Source organism: Strix aluco, chromosome 4 (genome assembly GCF_031877795.1).
Source record: "Strix aluco isolate bStrAlu1 chromosome 4, bStrAlu1.hap1, whole genome shotgun sequence".
Classification (NCBI taxonomy): domain Eukaryota; kingdom Metazoa; phylum Chordata; class Aves; order Strigiformes; family Strigidae; genus Strix; species Strix aluco.
This window is the reverse complement of record NC_133934.1, coordinates 120,364,577-120,382,934: the sequence shown is the minus strand read 5'-3', so window position 1 is coordinate 120,382,934 and position 18,358 is coordinate 120,364,577. Positions and strand designations below refer to the sequence as shown.

General features: G+C 38.2%; 1 protein-coding gene across 18 annotated transcripts in view; it reads right to left on the bottom strand.

Annotated features, from left to right (window-relative positions):
• The window catches only part of MARK3 (microtubule affinity regulating kinase 3), a 64,177-nt gene that overhangs the window by 12,774 nt on the left and 33,045 nt on the right, over positions 1–18,358 (bottom strand). For 9 of the 18 annotated variants that reach the window (XM_074825203.1, XM_074825198.1, XM_074825200.1 and 6 more), the window contains 8 exons: positions 15,324–15,380; positions 14,460–14,696; positions 14,246–14,365; positions 13,423–13,522; positions 13,048–13,160; positions 12,123–12,276; positions 10,383–10,600; positions 5,021–5,124 (listed from right to left, as the gene is read on the bottom strand). In XM_074825203.1, the coding sequence (XP_074681304.1) occupies positions 5,021–5,124; positions 10,383–10,600; positions 12,123–12,276; positions 13,048–13,160; positions 13,423–13,522; positions 14,246–14,365; positions 14,460–14,696; positions 15,324–15,380 (1,103 nt within the window). Of the gene's footprint in view, positions 1–85; positions 251–5,020; positions 5,125–10,382; positions 10,601–12,122; positions 12,277–13,047; positions 13,161–13,422; positions 13,523–14,245; positions 14,366–14,459; positions 14,697–15,323; positions 15,381–18,358 lie in introns of all 18 variants that reach the window. The other 9 variants (XM_074825197.1, XM_074825190.1, XM_074825193.1 and 6 more) reach the window with 2 other exon arrangements.

Below are 18,358 nucleotides of genomic sequence, written 5' to 3'. Positions count from 1 at the left end.
AGAACAATCTAGGACTAAAATTCCACAGCACAAAGTTAAGAAGCAGTGGGTATAAGTTAGTTTCACAATGATTTCAGGTTCTTACATAGGCCTGAAGTTATCTGCGCCATTGTCTATTGGAGGCAACATCATCTTCGTGTGCACAGAGGCTGACATGGACATCGACTTCTGATGTCGCAGCCGAACACTGGAGAAGGATGTAGTACAAACTGAAGCAGGGCTAGCTGCGTAAGCGAACATTTCTGTCAGGCTGTGAGGGGGTTTGGGTTCAGGCAGAGGCAGAAAGAAGAGCATGATGGACCAACAACAAACTACTGCATAGAAAAAAAGCAAACTTTTCCTTCTATTAACTGATTTATGAAAGAACACGAACTCTTAACAGCCCTCTTCTACGTAAACAGCAGTAACTACACTACACTCCCCTTAAGAAGTATCCTCACTATAGCACTTGACATCTATGAAGTGATCATTCTCTTACCATTAGCATTAGTTTGCAGTGATACCCTCCTTCATGTACAGAACCTGAATAACTCAGTGTTCTGTGACAAAGCACTAGTATAAAGCACTGATGTAACTCATTGGGCTTAACATTAAAAAAATGCATTAAAAAACCCACCAACTGCGCTTTCCAAAAGACTGATGATAGCTCCATTACTGCAGTGAAATACTATGTTTTCAGAATGTATCCATGTTAAAAAGAAATCAGTGTAAGTCAGGCAAGCTGTCAAATCTCAATCTACATCTGATAACTGAGGGATTTCACAGGCACAATCGAAAACATCATCATCATGATCTTTAACAAGTCCAGAGAGGCCCAAACAAAAAGGCTACTACTAATCAACCTGTACATGTAGGAGGCAATGAATAACACTTGGTGTTCTCTGAAGAAAGAGGTATGGCTGTTGAAGAGCATCTCATACTGCTTGGCCACAAACCCTAAATTCTCCAAATTACCATTCAGGCTGTGAAGGAAGGTATACAGTGCTGTCCTAGCAGAATGGCCAGTAATCTGTCAGCTGTATAATATGTTACAATAGGAGCATGAAGTCTTTTTCCTTCTCTGGGCCAAAATACTCTTTGCAGCCTTCACATTATCTAGTAATGATAAGGATGAGAAAAAAAATGAGAAGCCACAAGATCTACTGGGCCTTTCAGGCTAAACACCATATGTCATTCATCTTAAGTTTGCTTTAAAATTAAGGCAATTATAATCCAGAAATATTGTTTGAGGTTAAGAAATCAGTACTTCTCAGTGTCAGTTTTATGACACTGCATGTTCACTTCCAAGTTACTTCATGGTTACACATACTGAAATTCAAGTCCCGTTATCTCATTCTGGTATGTCAGACTTTGGAGAGGAGAATGCTAGCACAGCTACAAGTATCAGCTGACCCACTCCTCAGGCTTAGCTCCCAAAGCACTAGTAGAAAACACCTCACACCTCAGACATAACTGCTGGCTGAAACAGTTAGCAAAATCTACCTCTTTGTTTTGTTTTTAACTTTTCAGAATCTAGAAACCTTCACTTGAGACACGCATGCATCTCTTTACAATGCAGAATCCAGCAGGATGCCAACTAGAAGCATTACTACAACGAAGCCTGCAACACAGCCGGCTTTTACATTACCCCAAGGTATTAAGACATTGTAAGGAAATGAACGTTCATCTCAAAAGCAATACCTTGAAGTCAAACAATCCCCAAATAACTGGTCACTAACCTCTCAAGCACTTCTAGCTCCCTTCCTCTCAATGTGTTGCAAAAGATAAAGGAGAACCTATTTTTACAACATATTAGACCCAAGTTTTATTCAGTCACCTGCCTCCAAAGATGTGATAGCTAAAGGTATCAATAAGGTACCAGAGCACATATTACAGCATTTGTGTATCTTCCTCTGAAGCTTTGCTAGAAATCAGCTTCCTTGAATTACTAGCCTGGGAACACAGAAACAGCAAGCTAACATTCACCAATTAGTGCCAAGGCTTATTAAAAAATCTGAGGCTGTTGTAAATCATTTGTGTTACAAATGATTTAAAGCAATTGCCTATCATTATGAAGAGTGTTTCATGAGTCCCCAAGTGCGTTAATTAATGCTCAGGCTTTGGAGGAAAGCCAGAGCCATCTCCAGCAGAATGCCTGTGTCGGCCACACAATGTGTTAAAGTAGGAACGTGGGACTTTAAAGACTCTTTGCTTCTACCAGTCTCGCATGGGGTCTTCAAGACTACTTTCTCCAACATCAAGTCCACTAGCTGACTATCGATTCTCCAGTTTCCATACCGTGAGAGATAGTGCCTTCTCAGAATTCAATGTGCAAGAGAAAAGCAGAACAAGCAGCATTTTAACACTTTCTCTACAGAAAGAATAGAGAATTTAAATGCAAGCATCTTGCCTTTTAAAGCAAATCTCCCAAGTTTTCACTGGGTCACAGTCAGTATCTGACTGGCTACGGAAAATCTAAAATCCAATCTGTATTAGATAATTTATAGTAATTACTCCTGCCTTTAACATTTGCCACCAAAAGGCACTTCAAAAGCACGGAAAGCATTTTTAACAAAACCTTGGATTTATACAAAGCCCAGGTTGTACTTCAGATCTTGCTTCACAGAAGAAAAACCATTACAAGTTTCTAGAGTTACTTTCTGCCAAGTTCAGAGTACAATAACTTTAGAGATACTACAGAAACATCTGAAGGCAGGCAGCATTCATTCTGAAGAGCCATTCTCCTCAATAGCCATGTTGATGTAGTCTGCATTAAAGGTCCCTGTATTTCACGTGATTAGTCAAGCCTTTGCTCAGTTATAGCAACAAAATATATTCAGACATAAATTCTGAATTCTGTGCCAAATCACAGTAATTCTGACACCATGCCAGAATGTATGTGCAGTTTAGTGTTGAAGCTTTTCAGACAATGAGAAGTCTCCAATTGCAGAACAACTGGCAATGCGTTCTCATTATCTTCTTTCATTTTAATCCTCTATAAAAAATAACAAAAGTAGTAATCAAAAATATGCGATAAAAGCTATAAAGATATTTTTTTTTCCCTGACAGTGAAAATATAAATGCTCAAACATTTCAAGTGACCCAAATCAGGCTAAAGTTTGCAGGATAAGCAAATGATGTTTGGATACCATATTGACAATAAAAGGTAAACTATATAAGGATAACCAATTATAGATATAAAATACAATTAATATAGGTACCAAGTACTACTCAACATTAACTTTGAGCTTAATGCCCACACATGACAAACTAGGAAGTCATCAGTTTGTTGAGAAACTTGAAGCTGGGAAAAAAAATATCAACTTCAAAAGACAGGTCCTTAGGCATATGAAGTTACTCCTAAATTAAGGGGACATCTGAAGCTCAAGCATTCCTAGTAAACAATATCTAATAACCTTAAAAAATATAATAAAGAAATCGTAGATGAGATATTGCAAAGATATTAGTTTAAAGATGAAAAAAATGTTATTAAACCAAGAAATCAAGTAATCGGATCTGATCAAAACTATTTTGGAGAGAAAGATTCATTTTTGCAAGAGAGTTTGCAAAGAAAAAAAACTATCAACATACCAAATCAAAGAAAGGATGGTGAGCTTTAATCTAAACAAACTTGGTAACATTAACAAGGACTAACCAATGAAGGCTGAGACAGACACACTAAGAGACAGTACCAAATAGCTGTGCTGTACTTCACAAGACAGTTGACTGCAGGCCCAGCTGGCCAGCTAGACTTTTGGCACTCTTCAAATTTATACTTGACTTTTTTCTTAATCACTTTCAGTTTGTAGAAGGCTAGGAGGAAGAGACAGGGTCAAAATCATATTCTTTATATCCCTAGGCTCCAGGAGTCAAACAAGGGACAGACAGACTTTCCATTCAACATCACAACTTTGCCACTCTTCCTTATGAACTGCCAAAAGGAAGAGGAAAAATTTTGTGCAAAAAATGGCAGATCTTTCACTACCTTCAACACGAGCTACAAGAAGACTATTTTCTTCCCATCCTTTACAATTTATCATAAAATTAGGAAGGGGTGGATAAAATTAGGAAGAGTAGGAGAGGGGTACACATTCCTCCAAGCTTAAGCATTTTTATTAAGTACTAGCTATCTGGGCGCTCTCCTGCCAACAGTCAACTCCTTAATTGTTACCAGCTTTTGAGACCAGTAAAATTCTGTGAAGAACAGTTGGTTGGACCTTAGAAAACCTCAGCCAGCCAGGAAAATTGGTGGTATTCTTCACAAGTGTTACTCTGTACCTGATGTCTATGTTCTCTATTACATTCATTTTCTACAGCTCTCCTCAGTCTTTGGAACACAGCGAAGGATGGCACTAGATGTGCCTACAGTACTAACACATGAGCTGGTTAACTTCAATTTCATTGCATGCTCCAGTCAGGTTTTCATTCAGTAAAGCAAGAGGAAGCCTGTTATTTTTCTGACTGTTTTCACTCAGAATATGGAGGTATCAGTGTTTCCCTTCTCAAGATGAGTTCTGTAAATACTGGGAAGGGATGTTTCAGTAAGGAACGTTACCAGTCCAAGACAATGGCCTATCAGTGTTTCATCTTTGCTCAGAAAAAAAATGACTTTCTCCCTGAGACTCTGTAGAGAAAACAGTATCCCAAATAAACCAAACAAAGTACAGTTCAGAGTGAAATGTAAAGAGAGAATGCCCCAAGAGAGATGGACTTTGTAGTCTGACACTAAATAAGCCTCTTCTGCAAGCATATGTTGTTTGACTACAGGAGTTAACAACTGATTTAAGATGAAAGCTGTACAAATGAGAGATATATTTAACCAGAAATTGGGAACTTCCTTTCACATTCTAAGTATAAAGACTGCATTAATTTGGTACAGGAAAAAAACCCAACATACTTACAGATGCTCCATAATCAAAGATCTGTACTCACCTTTCATTAAGAATTACACTAGAAAATTACTGAGTTTTATATTAGGCATTGCAATTTTTTGGAAATGTGAAGACAAGGGACATACACCATAGGAAGACATTTCATATACCTGTTCTCCTTGCCATTTTGTATCACTGAATGCCTATCAGCAGTGGTTCTTTCACTACAAACATATGTGTTGCGCCGTGTCATTGCTCCGGGGGCAGTATTATTCTACAATTGAAAAAACACAGGCTTGTTATTCCCTACAAGAGGCTTTTCTAGGGTTAGGTCTACATATAATTGAAGGCTGTTTTACTTCATGCTAGTTCTACAGAGTTATAAAACTTACAGTAAATCAGTAAGTCAATATACAAACACCTTCCAGCATCTTTAAGGAATAACACAATAAGAAAAAATAATTCTAAAAAGTTGTTCTCGTATTTCAAGTTGATGGCTGAAAATTTATATCGCTTAAAGTTTTTAATTACCAATGTTCTGAATTACAAATTCTCAGCAAGTATAGCATTCAGCTACGTATGGACAGCCTATGTTTTTATAGCCCATTTTTGAAATACTTTACCACTTGCAGATTGTAGAATTTTCCTTTAAGTTAAAATCATACCCTTAAACAAGATAGGAAAGCAAAGACTTAAGAAACAAATATGGTAAAATTCAGTGGGAACGTAAACATGGACTTTTAAATATTGAAATACTATAAAACACTAGATGAGTTTTCAAAACAGGGAAGAGTAAGTCAAAGAGACAAATTGCAGAGAATTTTAATAAGACATTTTTAAAAATATACATTTAAATACAAGCATAATACATTGAGGACAAGAGAACCAGGGGAACTTAAACTACAGATCTTACTTTAGAGGGGAGAAAAGAAATAGAATTACTTTGCCTCTGTCTTTACAGAGAAAGAGGGTGGAGATATGCCCAAGTTGGCGGTCAATTTTCCAGGAACGACTGAGAAGCTAGGTAATTCACAGATAACAGAATTATAAAAAGTTAGATGCAATTATTGTAGGAAAAGCATGGTGGTCCAGATAAACATGCACCCCCAGGTTGTAGAGGAAGTAAAAGCTGGCAAGCTTTGTATTTTTTTCTCCCCACCCCAAGAACATAACACAGGAAACTGCATATGGTTGAAAAGTGGAAAAAAACCTTTAAAAATTTTCTTTAAAGAAAAGGATCACGGGGCAAAGCAGGAAGCAAAATAGGCTATTAACTTTAAACGTCACTGCTGGGGAAAGTCTTGGAGGAGGCTGGCTTAAGGGAATGACTGGTCAGCACCTGGATAAGCATATGTTGAGTAAGGATGGCTACTAAGAATCAGGCAGGGGACTTCATGCTCAACTAACCTTTTGGAGTTCTTTGAAGAATTACTGCTATGACAGTCAAGGGAAATTCAGCGGATTTTTAAAATAGCATTAAGAAAAGGTTTCACATAAATGGTCACAGCAGAGAACCATGGGAAGAAGGATAAAAAAAAGGAAAAACTAGTTCAAGCACAAAAGGAGAGTAGCCAAACCTTTTTTGTTTCCGAACCTGAAATAAAACTGTTAAAGTGGAGTATTCTCAATAAGCAGCAAAAGCTCCTCCAGTGCCTTAAGCCAAAATATTTGCTATACAGGGAATCTCAAGCACCACAATCTCCGAGCTGCAAATTTAACAATGAAACCATCTTGTCTGTTTAAAAGACTGCTGACCTGTTATACATCTTCATGTGAATATACAAATAGAAACGAAAAAGTGAATTGTGCAACCTCCGGGTGTTAAAAAGTACAAGGAATATCAAGAGTATTTTAGATTAGCAGAACTATTAATTAAATCATAAGATGTATGTAGTTGTCTCAAGGATTCTCAAGTATGCTTCCCTGAATATTTCTTAGGGATAGGCATGTGCCAAGCATCAGCAGAAGTCCTTTACTTTATTCCTTACACATTGCTTGTCTTCAAATCTGCTTTTTTAAATAAGCCCACAATGATTGTTCAACTTTCCTCTGACGTTTATCAGTGTGCAAACTCCCCTCTCTTTACTAAACTTGCTAGCAATAAAAACTGTGCACCTAAAGTGAAGTTTTGTTTACATGTTCTTGAGAGGTCATGGTGTGCAAGACACTTTGTGGAGCCCTTGCAAGACAGTGGTACACTGAAGTGTTGCATATTAATATTAGCATATTATTTTGTTCTGTGTTCCCAAACATATTAGAGTTCCTAGAATATCCAACTGTTTTTCTGGTGGGAAATATGCACAATAACGGGTGGCTTCCTTCTTCCCACCTGCTCCCTTAGAACATTAAATATTTGTTTCCCTTGAGAAGACACCACGTAACATTAAAGTGTACTGTGATGTTGCACATCTAGAAAGATAAGACAGCAATCTCTGTGCTAGATCAGACTTTAAAGACTACGCATTTTCAGGTTTGGGAGTGGACAAGTTTTGGTAATCATATGTGAAATCAGAGGACTCTAAAGATGCACTTTCACAGCTCTTTCTGGAATGCAAATACAGAAGGATCAGTATACATTTTTTTCTGGCTCAGACTCCAGAGGTCATGAGAAGAGATTTAAGCATTTCAAGCTTTCAAATTTCAGTTTCAGCAAGTATACAGTCTTGGTATGAGGGCCTTTACACTTTTTAGCATAAGACCTTTCACAATTCATCAAGGAAGTTCTTCAGCTATGACTTTTTTGTTCAGCCAATGTACAGACTATTAATCTGTGGACATGACTAAATTGCACAGATGCACAGCACAGGAAGCCTGAAACTTGTGTCAACAGCACCACACTCCCTAATGGAATGACAGGACTTAGGGTCTGGGTTAGCTGTGTAAGCCCATCCTCATGGCATCATCCGCCCTCTGTGCAGGAGGTGCTGACACTGCAAAAGCACATGTTGAAACTTCTGAGCATACACACGATGTCTAATCACAGCACAAAGGATGAATTTGTGGTGCAGAGTCCTCCTCTTTTCCTAGACAAGTCTCATGTCCATTGCTTAGGCAGGCTATTTTCACATTAAGAGACACCGAGGTGAGGACGGATTAAAAACGTTCAGAGAGTCAGCTTCTGAGTTACTGTAATGAACCAATCTATTTACTTAAGAGCACTGGTATATTTTTTGGTCCTAAATGACTTTCCAAACATACCACCTATTCTCCTCTTCCAGTTTTCTTAAAGCTATATTAAGGGCTCTGGGGCAGCCTTATTACAAGCATTGAGGAAAAATACAAAGCTGTAATAAACAAGGAGTTATTAAAACAAGGAGTTATTAGTTGCTGATAACTATGCAATCCCTGTAGCAGGTTTTCATTATTAACTTGGTATTTGCCCAATGAACTTGAAGATTTTTGACATGCGTTTGTTCAGCTTGCAGAACTATTTCATCTGCCAGAGTTTAAACGCTCTGTCAACGTTAGAAATACAGCTTGGAGCCCCTTACTCCAACCCCAGACTTAGCTATCTGCTCTACAAGTACAACTCTTATCCTTAAGTGCTACTTATAAGCTTTGTTATTTAATAAGAGCAGTACATGACCGGCTAAGGGTCTCCAGCAAGAACCGGTTCTACTACGTTCTCTGTATCTGTCAAAGTAGTAATTGTTTTTAAACAGTATTTTTCTGTCTCTTCAGTGATTTTCTCATCATGTTATTAAGTGCTCAGTGAGAACACAAGCTCTCCACCTCAAACTTTTTTCAGCTTCAGGACAATATGCTAACTCCAACATCCTTTTTTTCCTTTTAGATGCATGCTGATCAGTTCCAGGAATTGTGTAAGAAGTCAGTGCTTCCCTCCATCCCCAACAGCCAGAAAGCAAAAGACTAATCTCTAAATGGGGGGCAGGGGGGAAGAGAGTTTGTTCTGACATGAAGAGCTATAAACAATTTTAAACACTGATTCAGTGATATCACAAGTCTGATTTCTTGTTCACTACTGCTTGTCAAGGATCAGTTGGATCAGTTGCACCCTGACTCAGAATACAGAAGTATCCTATGGTTATGAGCTCATATTCTATTTCAGCTACAGTAGTACAAAACTTGAAATAAGACTACTGGAATAAATCCCCAGGATTTGGGAGTGGTGTAGAATAGCACATCAAAATACTAAAGACAGTAAATGTAAAATATGTTGTAACTGTAATGTAAAGCTGAATAAGGCACTACACAATACTGTCCAACGTAGGACAAAACTGATTTGATTATCCTACCATTTTGAGACTCAGTAGCTAAGAACTGTCACGCAAGACAAAACAAAATCTGAATGGTTTCTGGACTGATCATAAACCCAGGGAAAGGGCAGGGGACCACAAAAATCAGAAAAGGGTCCCCCAAAATCATGAGCTCTTGCTCACATTTGTGAGTAACAGCTGCTACAGAAGATGTGTCTTTCCAAGGAATCTCTTTGGCTGAAATCCTCCAGACACATCACTACCACTCACCAAGACAACTGACAATACAGACCCAGTAAGGTAAAACAAATCTTATTTTACTTCTTTTGCTTCAGACTGTCAGACAGCTGTGAGCTCAGGAAGTTCTGTTCTCCTTTGTTGTAAGTAATGGTGCTGAGTATATGGCCAAATACAACAGCTTTGTGGGGTAAGTTTAAAAAAAAAAAAAAAAAAAAATCACTCCATTGCAGTTGAATAAAGAACTGGAAAGTTATTTCTTCTGAAAAGAAGGAAGTTTTTCAATACAAAATTCCGAAGTTTTAGAAATTAAATGTTACAAGGCTCAAGAGTTATTACGTGAAAACAGGTTTCCAATTTTTCCCCAGAGGGAAGCACCACAGAGTATACAAGTTAAAGCCAAACCAAACAAAGGACTTTCTTTTCTTTTGGCACACTGCCTACTGTTCAATCCTGTAAATTCACTAGTTATGCACCTTAGTGTGGGTTTTTTGCTGTTGAGGTTTAGGGGCAGGTGGGAGAAGCCCACAAGGACAAAAGCCAGGCATACTGCTTTTAAATACAGGTTGAAAAACACCTTCGAACAATTTTTAGAGCTACATTTCTTTGATAGTCTTAATATATGTAACTATGACTTGGAATAGCCTGTTTAAGAACAAAGATTAGGTGGCTCCTTAATATACATAAAACTATAGAACAGGACAATAAAAGCAGAGATTTCGTTCTTCTGTACAGAGGCCAAAGACGAGTAGTTGGTGATAACAGAAATAACTCATATGAAATTTCAGGGGACAGCTTTTGGGTTCAGTTTTTTTTTTTTTTAAATATATTTTAACACCCAAGTTATGTCTGTTTACAAACAGCTACTAGTGCTAATTATTAATACCTACTACTTCAGGAATATTAAAAAGGTAACTTGAGTAGCTGACTGATGTAGGGGAAAAAAAAGGCAACTGTATGAGATACCTACATTTACTCTTGATGAATGAAATCAGCACCACTGATAAATCACAGATTTAACACTTTTTCAACCCTCAAAAACATTGCATGGTTTTGATAAATAAGAGTTTCTACTTACACTAGGAACAGCCGAACTTTTCTTACGTTCAGGAATATCAGCCTTATTGGGATTGCTGGCATTTCCAAGCATTGGACTAGCTGGTGCAATTCCTCTTCCTGCAACAGCACTACTGCTGGATTTTCTTGACTGAATTCCTTCCTCTTTGAGGTCACTGTCTGTAGTACTAGTCTGGCTTCTTTTGGGATAAGCCACTACTGAGGGGATGGATGGTCCAGCTTAAAAAATGAACAAAAGAAACAGGAAAAGGATTTTTCTTCTCAGAAGTGCAGTAGCTATTTTTCACTACAATAGAAATGTATTCACACATGAGAATCAAAATAATTGGGCTGGAAATCAGAGTTGCAAAAAAGTAATTATTTAAATGATCAAAATATGTGTATTTCAGAAGACAGTAAAATATTGTGAAAAACAAAAACCTTTCCAGGTGAAGATGCTACTTGATTTCCATGAAAGAATTATGAATTTCATGGAGGTTTCTGGTGTTTGAGTACTGACACTGGTTTGGGCTTGCTAGGAAAAACCCTTTAGAGTCATCTTAAAGATACTTAACAAGTAACTGACTCAAACCAGATGATCCTTCACGAGCACAAAGCTGGCACATGCTGTTCAAGCCAATTTCTGACAAAACAGGCTCCTGAGACGGGAACCTGGTGACACAACCCTGGACTAATGGCCAGCAGACTGCGCTCCTGGAACAGCCCAGAAGCAGCGGCAGTTGGCCACCAGCCTCCCCGGGTGTTCCAGGAACAGAAAACTGCTTTGGCACACCTGAGAACGAAGAGCCCCTTCAACAGTCCCAAGCCCCCTCTTGCTTTAATAGTTTCCTGGACATGGGGAAAAGCCTGTGAAGACATCAGGATTGTGTTTTTCGCTGTCTCAATTACACCTCCTCGGAAGAGGATACATCAAGATACATCAACTCTGTAGTCTGTGTTTTAATAATAATTAATCAAAAAGCATATGTATATGCACACACATAAAATTACATATATGTATATAATAAAATATATATATTAAAAAAACATCACAAAACACAGTAACCATTACCCCAGGAGACTTTCCAAAGGAAAGCAACCTCTGAATGCACTTCAGGTATTTAAAAGTAGACCTAAGCAGAGACTCCTTTTATGAGTCAGTGTCTGAGCAGGAAGATGTTTAAGCTATCTAGAAAACCCTAAGCTACTATCTTGCACACTCATTAAGCAGAAGAGTTCTAAGTTTGTCTGAGACACTGTTCTTTAGAAATTTAATTCCTGCAGGACAATGAAGTGACACTACCCTCAGGAAACAGGAAACAAGAAATATTGGCAAACTGACATTTCTTCAAGTTTTAGACACAAGCTGACCTACTAGTGTCAAAAGAAAACAAAAGCTGAACAGACATACAAGAGCATGGGGGAGGAGTGCTGTGCTTTTCATGAAAAAGGGGGTTGCAACATTCTCTTCAATTTGTGTAACAAGACTTTCCCAGCATGGTCAGGAATGCAAGGGATAACACAAGGCAGAATAAGAGAATTAAGCTGGTGTATTCAGCATTTCTCTAGATGCTGTTTTTGAAAGCTTTATAACAAAACCAATTTTTTAAAAAAAATAGTTATTCAGTAAATTATTTAACCCCCATGCTGTCAGCTACACTCCTGTTATCATCCTTACCTTTGGGGGATGGAGGCAAATTCAGAAACCAAAGAGAACTTGAAGTCACTAGATTCTGCAACACTGAAAATGAGAATTGCTCACCGTGATCGCTGTACCGCCGCTGCTTCTGGCTGGAAGATATGCTTCTCTGAACTTTGTGATGAGGAGATTGTCCAGTGCTATTATTAAGATCACTACTTGGTCTAACTTTGGCAAGTGAAAGATTGCTGCTGGAGCTTGAATCACTTGCATCCAACTACAACACAAATGAGAACATTAAAAAAGGAGTTCAGGCAAAACAAATTAAACAACCATCATGTGATGGGAGCAGTAACAGGGAGGCAGAAGGAAGATGACTCTGGTACACAGGAAACTTTCTGGCAGCAAGGAAGTTTCTTAGAGGCCCCAACTTCTCTTAGATTGTTGTGCAACTGCTTTAGGTAAAACTCAGCAGAATTTGCAGCTCCTCAAAGAGTAATCAGAAAATCCATCTCTACCTCCAGTACTCTCTCCTCAGAGTTCTCTAGCATTTTAACAGGAAGAGAGGATGCATTTCATAGAAGCCACCACACCAACTCCTCCAGCAGATGAACCAAGAGCAGTTTAATGATGGCAAGCCCTCTCAACATCATATGGAAAGGTAATGTACAATGCAAGAACTTTTCTAGGTTTATTGGTTTTCCTCCTTGGTTCTCTTAATAGCTGGCACATTCACACTTGAGCTCCTAGACTAGACAGGACAGTAACTGGCATACAAAGTCCTTCAGATGAAGTAAGTGCTGAGCAAGCAGGGTAGTTCTGGAGAGCTTAAAGGCAAGAGTTTACTGACTCCGATCAGAGTGGAAAAAAAACCCCAGCATTGTTTGGACAGTTGACACTGATGATTAGAATAATGTGATTTTAAGTGTAATGGACTTCCATGCAGGAATTCAATGCCTATAGTTACTGACTTAATTTTTGCTTCTAACTTTGCTAAGGACACTTTCTGATTCCTTTGTTTCTTTGCATGTATAAGAATGGTACTTACCTCTGACGATTTCCTTCCTAGCAGTAAGTACGTAGCTGTGATTTCATCATACTTCATATTACTAAGGGATTCTTGAATTTCTTCTTGAGAATATCCCATTCCTACCATAATATCTAAAAACAAACACACAGCCTGTAAGTAACAGAAACACTCTGATGTTTAGGCTGGCTGAGTGTTTAAGTTCAAGAGAAAGAAATGCATGTTTAAAGAATTAAACAAAACAATTAAGTGTGAGAACATAAGCCTGATGAAATACCAATATTAAAAGATTAATTACTTTTTCCAAATGGCAATCAAATACAGAGTGGTGGAGGAAAAAACCAAAAACACCCACATCATGCAAACAGTATCATATTTTGAAAAATACCCGATTACCTATTCTTTTCTGGTCCGAGATGTCTAGTTCTGGTTCAACAAAAGGTTTAAGTTCATCCTCCTCATGCCCTGCATTGATCCACCTGTCCTTCATAATTTGCTATAAAAGAAAGTGGTTTGTTAGTGCAGTACACTTACCAGCAAAGAAAATGAGCTGTTGAAAGAACTCCCCTATCTACCAAACACTAAGGCCTTTTCTAGCTTTTCTTTTCCAGAACAGGCCCCAGCACCTACTCAGTTTTGTTTTGCTTCAGTGAGGAGAATCAACTATGCACATCAAGCCAAGCTGTTTTGCAATCAGCTGTATTCTGGCACACAGTGAAAGCTAAGAGCCTGTAACACAGGCCAGGAGCAGTGTGACACCTCTGACAAGTCTAGTAGGTTCAGGCTCGACTATGGAAGTTCATGAAAGCCAGTATTGTTTGGGTCTTTTTCCTCCATGATAGTACAAAATGCAGACAAAAGGCAACCACATCATAACCTAGCAGCCAACACTTCCAGTTCACATTTGAAAATGTGGAAAATGGGCTGGTGGATCACCTATTAACGCAGAAATCCACAAGGTAACCATCAGGATAAGTTGTATGACATATGCAGTTGTAGTCTCACACTCATTTTGAAAGTAACTGTGGAGTAAGGTGTCTTGTAACCCCCATAAACAAAATTTAAAAGAAAAGCCATATGCTTTACTCACACCCCACCCCCTGAACCCACTTCAAATAAATTACTCAGGAACAGTATGACAATAGTAAGTTACAACTCAAAGATACAGTTTGCAAAACATAATTTCTAGCTTTCTGATGCACCTTATTTGTGTCATTACCTCTAGAGTGCCTCTTTTTGTTGGGTTTAGCACCAGGAAACGTTTGAGGAGGTTTTCACAGTCTGTGGACATGTAGAAAGGAATCCTGTATTTTCCCCTTAGCACTCTTTCTCTAAGTTCCTTGGTAATAGAAGAAAAAGAGACAGTAAGTTGTAAGCAGAAAATCACTTAAAACATTAGATAAACAGGCCCAACATGTTCTACAAAAACACACCTTTAAGTTCTGTCCATCAAAAGGAAGAGATCCACTCACAAGAGTATAAAGAATAACACCTAAACTCCAAACATCTACTTCAGGTCCATCATATTTCTTCCCTTGAAAGAGCTCTGGAGCAGCATATGGTGGGCTGCCACAAAAGGTGTCCAGTTTATTTCCGACTGTAAACTCATTGCTAAAACCAAAGTCAGCTATTTTAATGTTCATATCTGCATCTAGCAATAGATTTTCAGCCTGGAAGAGAAAGAATGGTTTGTAAGATGAACTTAAAATACTTGATTTTGAATGCTACTGTCTGTTTTTACTCATTCTTAAAAGTAAAAAAGCTGAAACATCTGTTACCATTCCCTTTCTTGCAAGGTCTTGCTTTAGTCTATCATTCACACATCCCCTATTTTAAAAATCTCTGTACAATAGCTTCAAACTATGGGAGCTGTTATGTTAAGGGATATGCAATTTCATGCCAAGCTACAAAGAAGCCATACTTCAGTTTCGTCATCACAACTGGTAATTCATTCTGTTCAGGCCCAAAGCTTGTCATACCTCTATCAAACTACCTTTTTTTTTTTTTAAAAAAAATATCTCTCAGTTAACACTGACCTGCATCAGATTTGAATCTGACCACAGGGTGAGAGGCTATCTTTCAGCAGCCATTAAATTTCTGTATTTAAAAGCCTTACAAATCCTCTTCCTTATATTTGACACAGTTCTATACTTTAAACATGCTCAAAACTTGCTATAACACATGCAAAAAAAAAAGTCAGAAAGCTTAATATCCACTACATTTTATCAGCCCAATAAAGATCACACCCACAGGTACAGAAGCTCACACACACACTTCACGCACATTTTTCTACTCACCTTGAGATCTCTATGAACAATATGCTTTTGATGGCAATACTGCACTGCAGATACTATCTGGATAGAAAACAAACCCAATTATATAAATGAAATCTCAAAGAAACAGGAGTTTTAATCAAAAAGTTCAACAGTTATTACTAAAGTTGACATGTACTTATTCACTCAGAGCTACGTAACCAGCTACTACAGTGACCAGCGTATTTGGGGAAAAGCTGCTAAATAACTTAGGTGTTTGTTATTTGATCTATTTGGTTTCTACTAGACTTGAAAGAGGATTTTGTTTTTCCTGTGTGGCTAATTATAGACCAGTAAAAGCAATGACTTTCAGAAAGGTTAGTGAAGTATTTCCATTCCAATACGGTATACAGCTATCAAAGCTTTCCCTCTAGACTGAAGTCTTCCAGTCCCTCTCCAAAGGTGATTTTTCATGCCGCAGCATGGAGAGAAAAGGGTAAGAAATGAGCTTAGCTACTGGAGAAACTACTGGGAAACAGCAGCTTGTTTGTCAAAACTTACGCAGTCAGAAGCAACTATGCATCTGACACAGGTCTGCTGTCTAAGTGCATATGGTTTATTGTATTTTGTATACTGTACAAGAATAGCAAGCTCAATGGAAAAAACTCCGTCTCTTAAGTGTAACGGAATAACTTCTTCCATCACAATTTCCAAATACCAAGTTTTTCCTGCTTTATATAGAAAACTATAAGCTATTTGCACAGTACAGTGTCCTAGTACATTGCTTTAGAGTCATAAGCATTGTTGCAGAACTCTACATGTATGGAAAAGCTGGATAAAGTCTTACTGTTACCTGATCACAAATGTGGTCAAATATATTTTATTGTCATGCATACGTGGTCAGAATTGAGGCAGATGTTATTACTTCTTTAAGTGGAACTGCACATAAAAATAACTCACTGTAATAACTATGCTTAAATAAATATATTTCCATTCTTCATTCAAGATTAAGAAAATTTCCAATACAGAAAGATGAGGTATCACTACTGCTACAAAAAAACCCCACTTGTGATCGGACCGCCCAGCTTAGTATAAGAATCCTCCTGTACTGGTAAGAAGCAATGGTTCTCTCTCCTAGTATTTAGAGTCAGTGAAAGTAAAGTAGGTCACAGAACTGCCTTACCAGTCAATTTTGCATTTGAAACATAAGCACCAATGTTATGACCTTTGTGCTCCTGTATTAGTCACACACGTGCAAAATGCCACCTTAGAAACCAAGCAGTCTATGAAAAGTTGAAATATTTCCATTTCCTACACTTTCATTCTGTTTTAGCTTGTTCCTTTATGTATTGGCTCCCTCTTTCAGACTCCAAGCTCAGCTTTTTACAGTTACCGAAACTGCCAAAGTGCTCCCACGCTACCACCTGTACCATCCTTTTGGTTTTCCTGCCTTTCCTCTCCGCTACCATCACTTTAGTGCTAGTCACAAGCTCACTCTGCAGGGGCTTCTCCAAGGCTGATAGCATGACAAACACCTCAGAGACACAGCACTATACCTCTCGCTCCTATACTGCTTTTACTCTGACTAAGAGCGGAAGGTCTAGCAGATGATCAATCAGTAGTTTCCTTTGGAGATGCTTTTGAACTACCCTGCATTGCAACAGGATAGCACAGAGACTGCAGAAGCGAGTCCAACCTAAATGGAAGGCAAATAATACAATGTGTATGACATCAATAATTGAAGAACAGCAGTCATAACAATGAAAAATAGCACAAAGCATGGCTGCACTGGATTGACTCCCTTGTCTTCCACCTTCATCACTGTTTCCTTTGACAGCCCCCCTCATCCCCAATCTACTTGAGTGTGAGAAATTTGCTGATGCTTGGCAGGTGGGTAGAGGGAAGAAACAGAAGACTTTTTTGCTAGAGGTAACAATTGGAGCATTGGGAGGGGTTTCAGAAATCTGTATAATCATAGGTTTTAAAAAACAAGTTGGAACAAGTTATCTCTAGGCAGAGAAACAATTCTTCACAAGGATTAAATGACAAAGGGATAGATAAATGACCTCTCAAGGTCCCTTCCACACTGCCACTAGTATTTTGCTTCTTAACTGGAACATACACAAGTAAGATGTATTTTGTGGATTTTTTAATGTTGCAAGATCTGTCCTAACATCTACCAGCATTAAAAATTCTAAACTGCTTCTGCAAGGAAAGAGTGGGAAGACTGAAGGAGGCCAGATCTAATTGGCTCCAGTAAAGGAAGAGAAGGAATTAATACGCATGAATTTTGGGAGACCCTCTGCCTTCAGTCTTGGCTTCTCATTTTACATTAATTCTTATCCAGATGGGCAGATTTTTCTATGGAAAAAGGATGGTAAGATCGAACCTGAACTGCTTGGAAGCCTGTAAGAGAGGAAGAAAAACAAGGTGACATTAAGAATGCAAAATGTTCTGGATTTGAATTTCTCACACATGGCTGCACAAAAGGAGTTTGAAATGGAGAACTGCAGACCATGGCTGTATTTTTAGTGTTTGTGCCCTCCCCTGTGCTCCTTGTCAAGCGTGACTGGAATAACACGATCACTGTCTTTGACATTCTTATTTCCTGCTAAAAACCTTAAGTATGCGTAACAAAAATGTACCAAAAAATACTGTATTTTTTTTTAACAAGCAAAGAGGGGAGAATTACCAAATTCTGCTCTTTGCCTGTTAGAGAGGAAGTGCCTCCTCAGATATAACACAAGTGTTTGATCCAGAAATCACATCTACTGAAAGAAGAAACATGATCTGAAAACAAGATATAATACAACCTATTGTAAGAATTAAGCTCAATACCAGGGCACAACTGTTTCTTCAAAGAAAGCCACCGTCTGTTAAACCAGTTAGCAAATTAAAAAAAAAAAATCCCTCTTATGTCATAAGTCTCTATCTAACGTAAGAACAGCTGCACTGAATCAGATAAAAGGTCTACAGAGAGCATTCTCCCTCCAACAATGGCTAAAAGCTGTATGAAGCTATTCTGGGACTACAGTAAGGTGAAATGAATAGTTTTATGACCTGTAAACCCAGTAAGATCT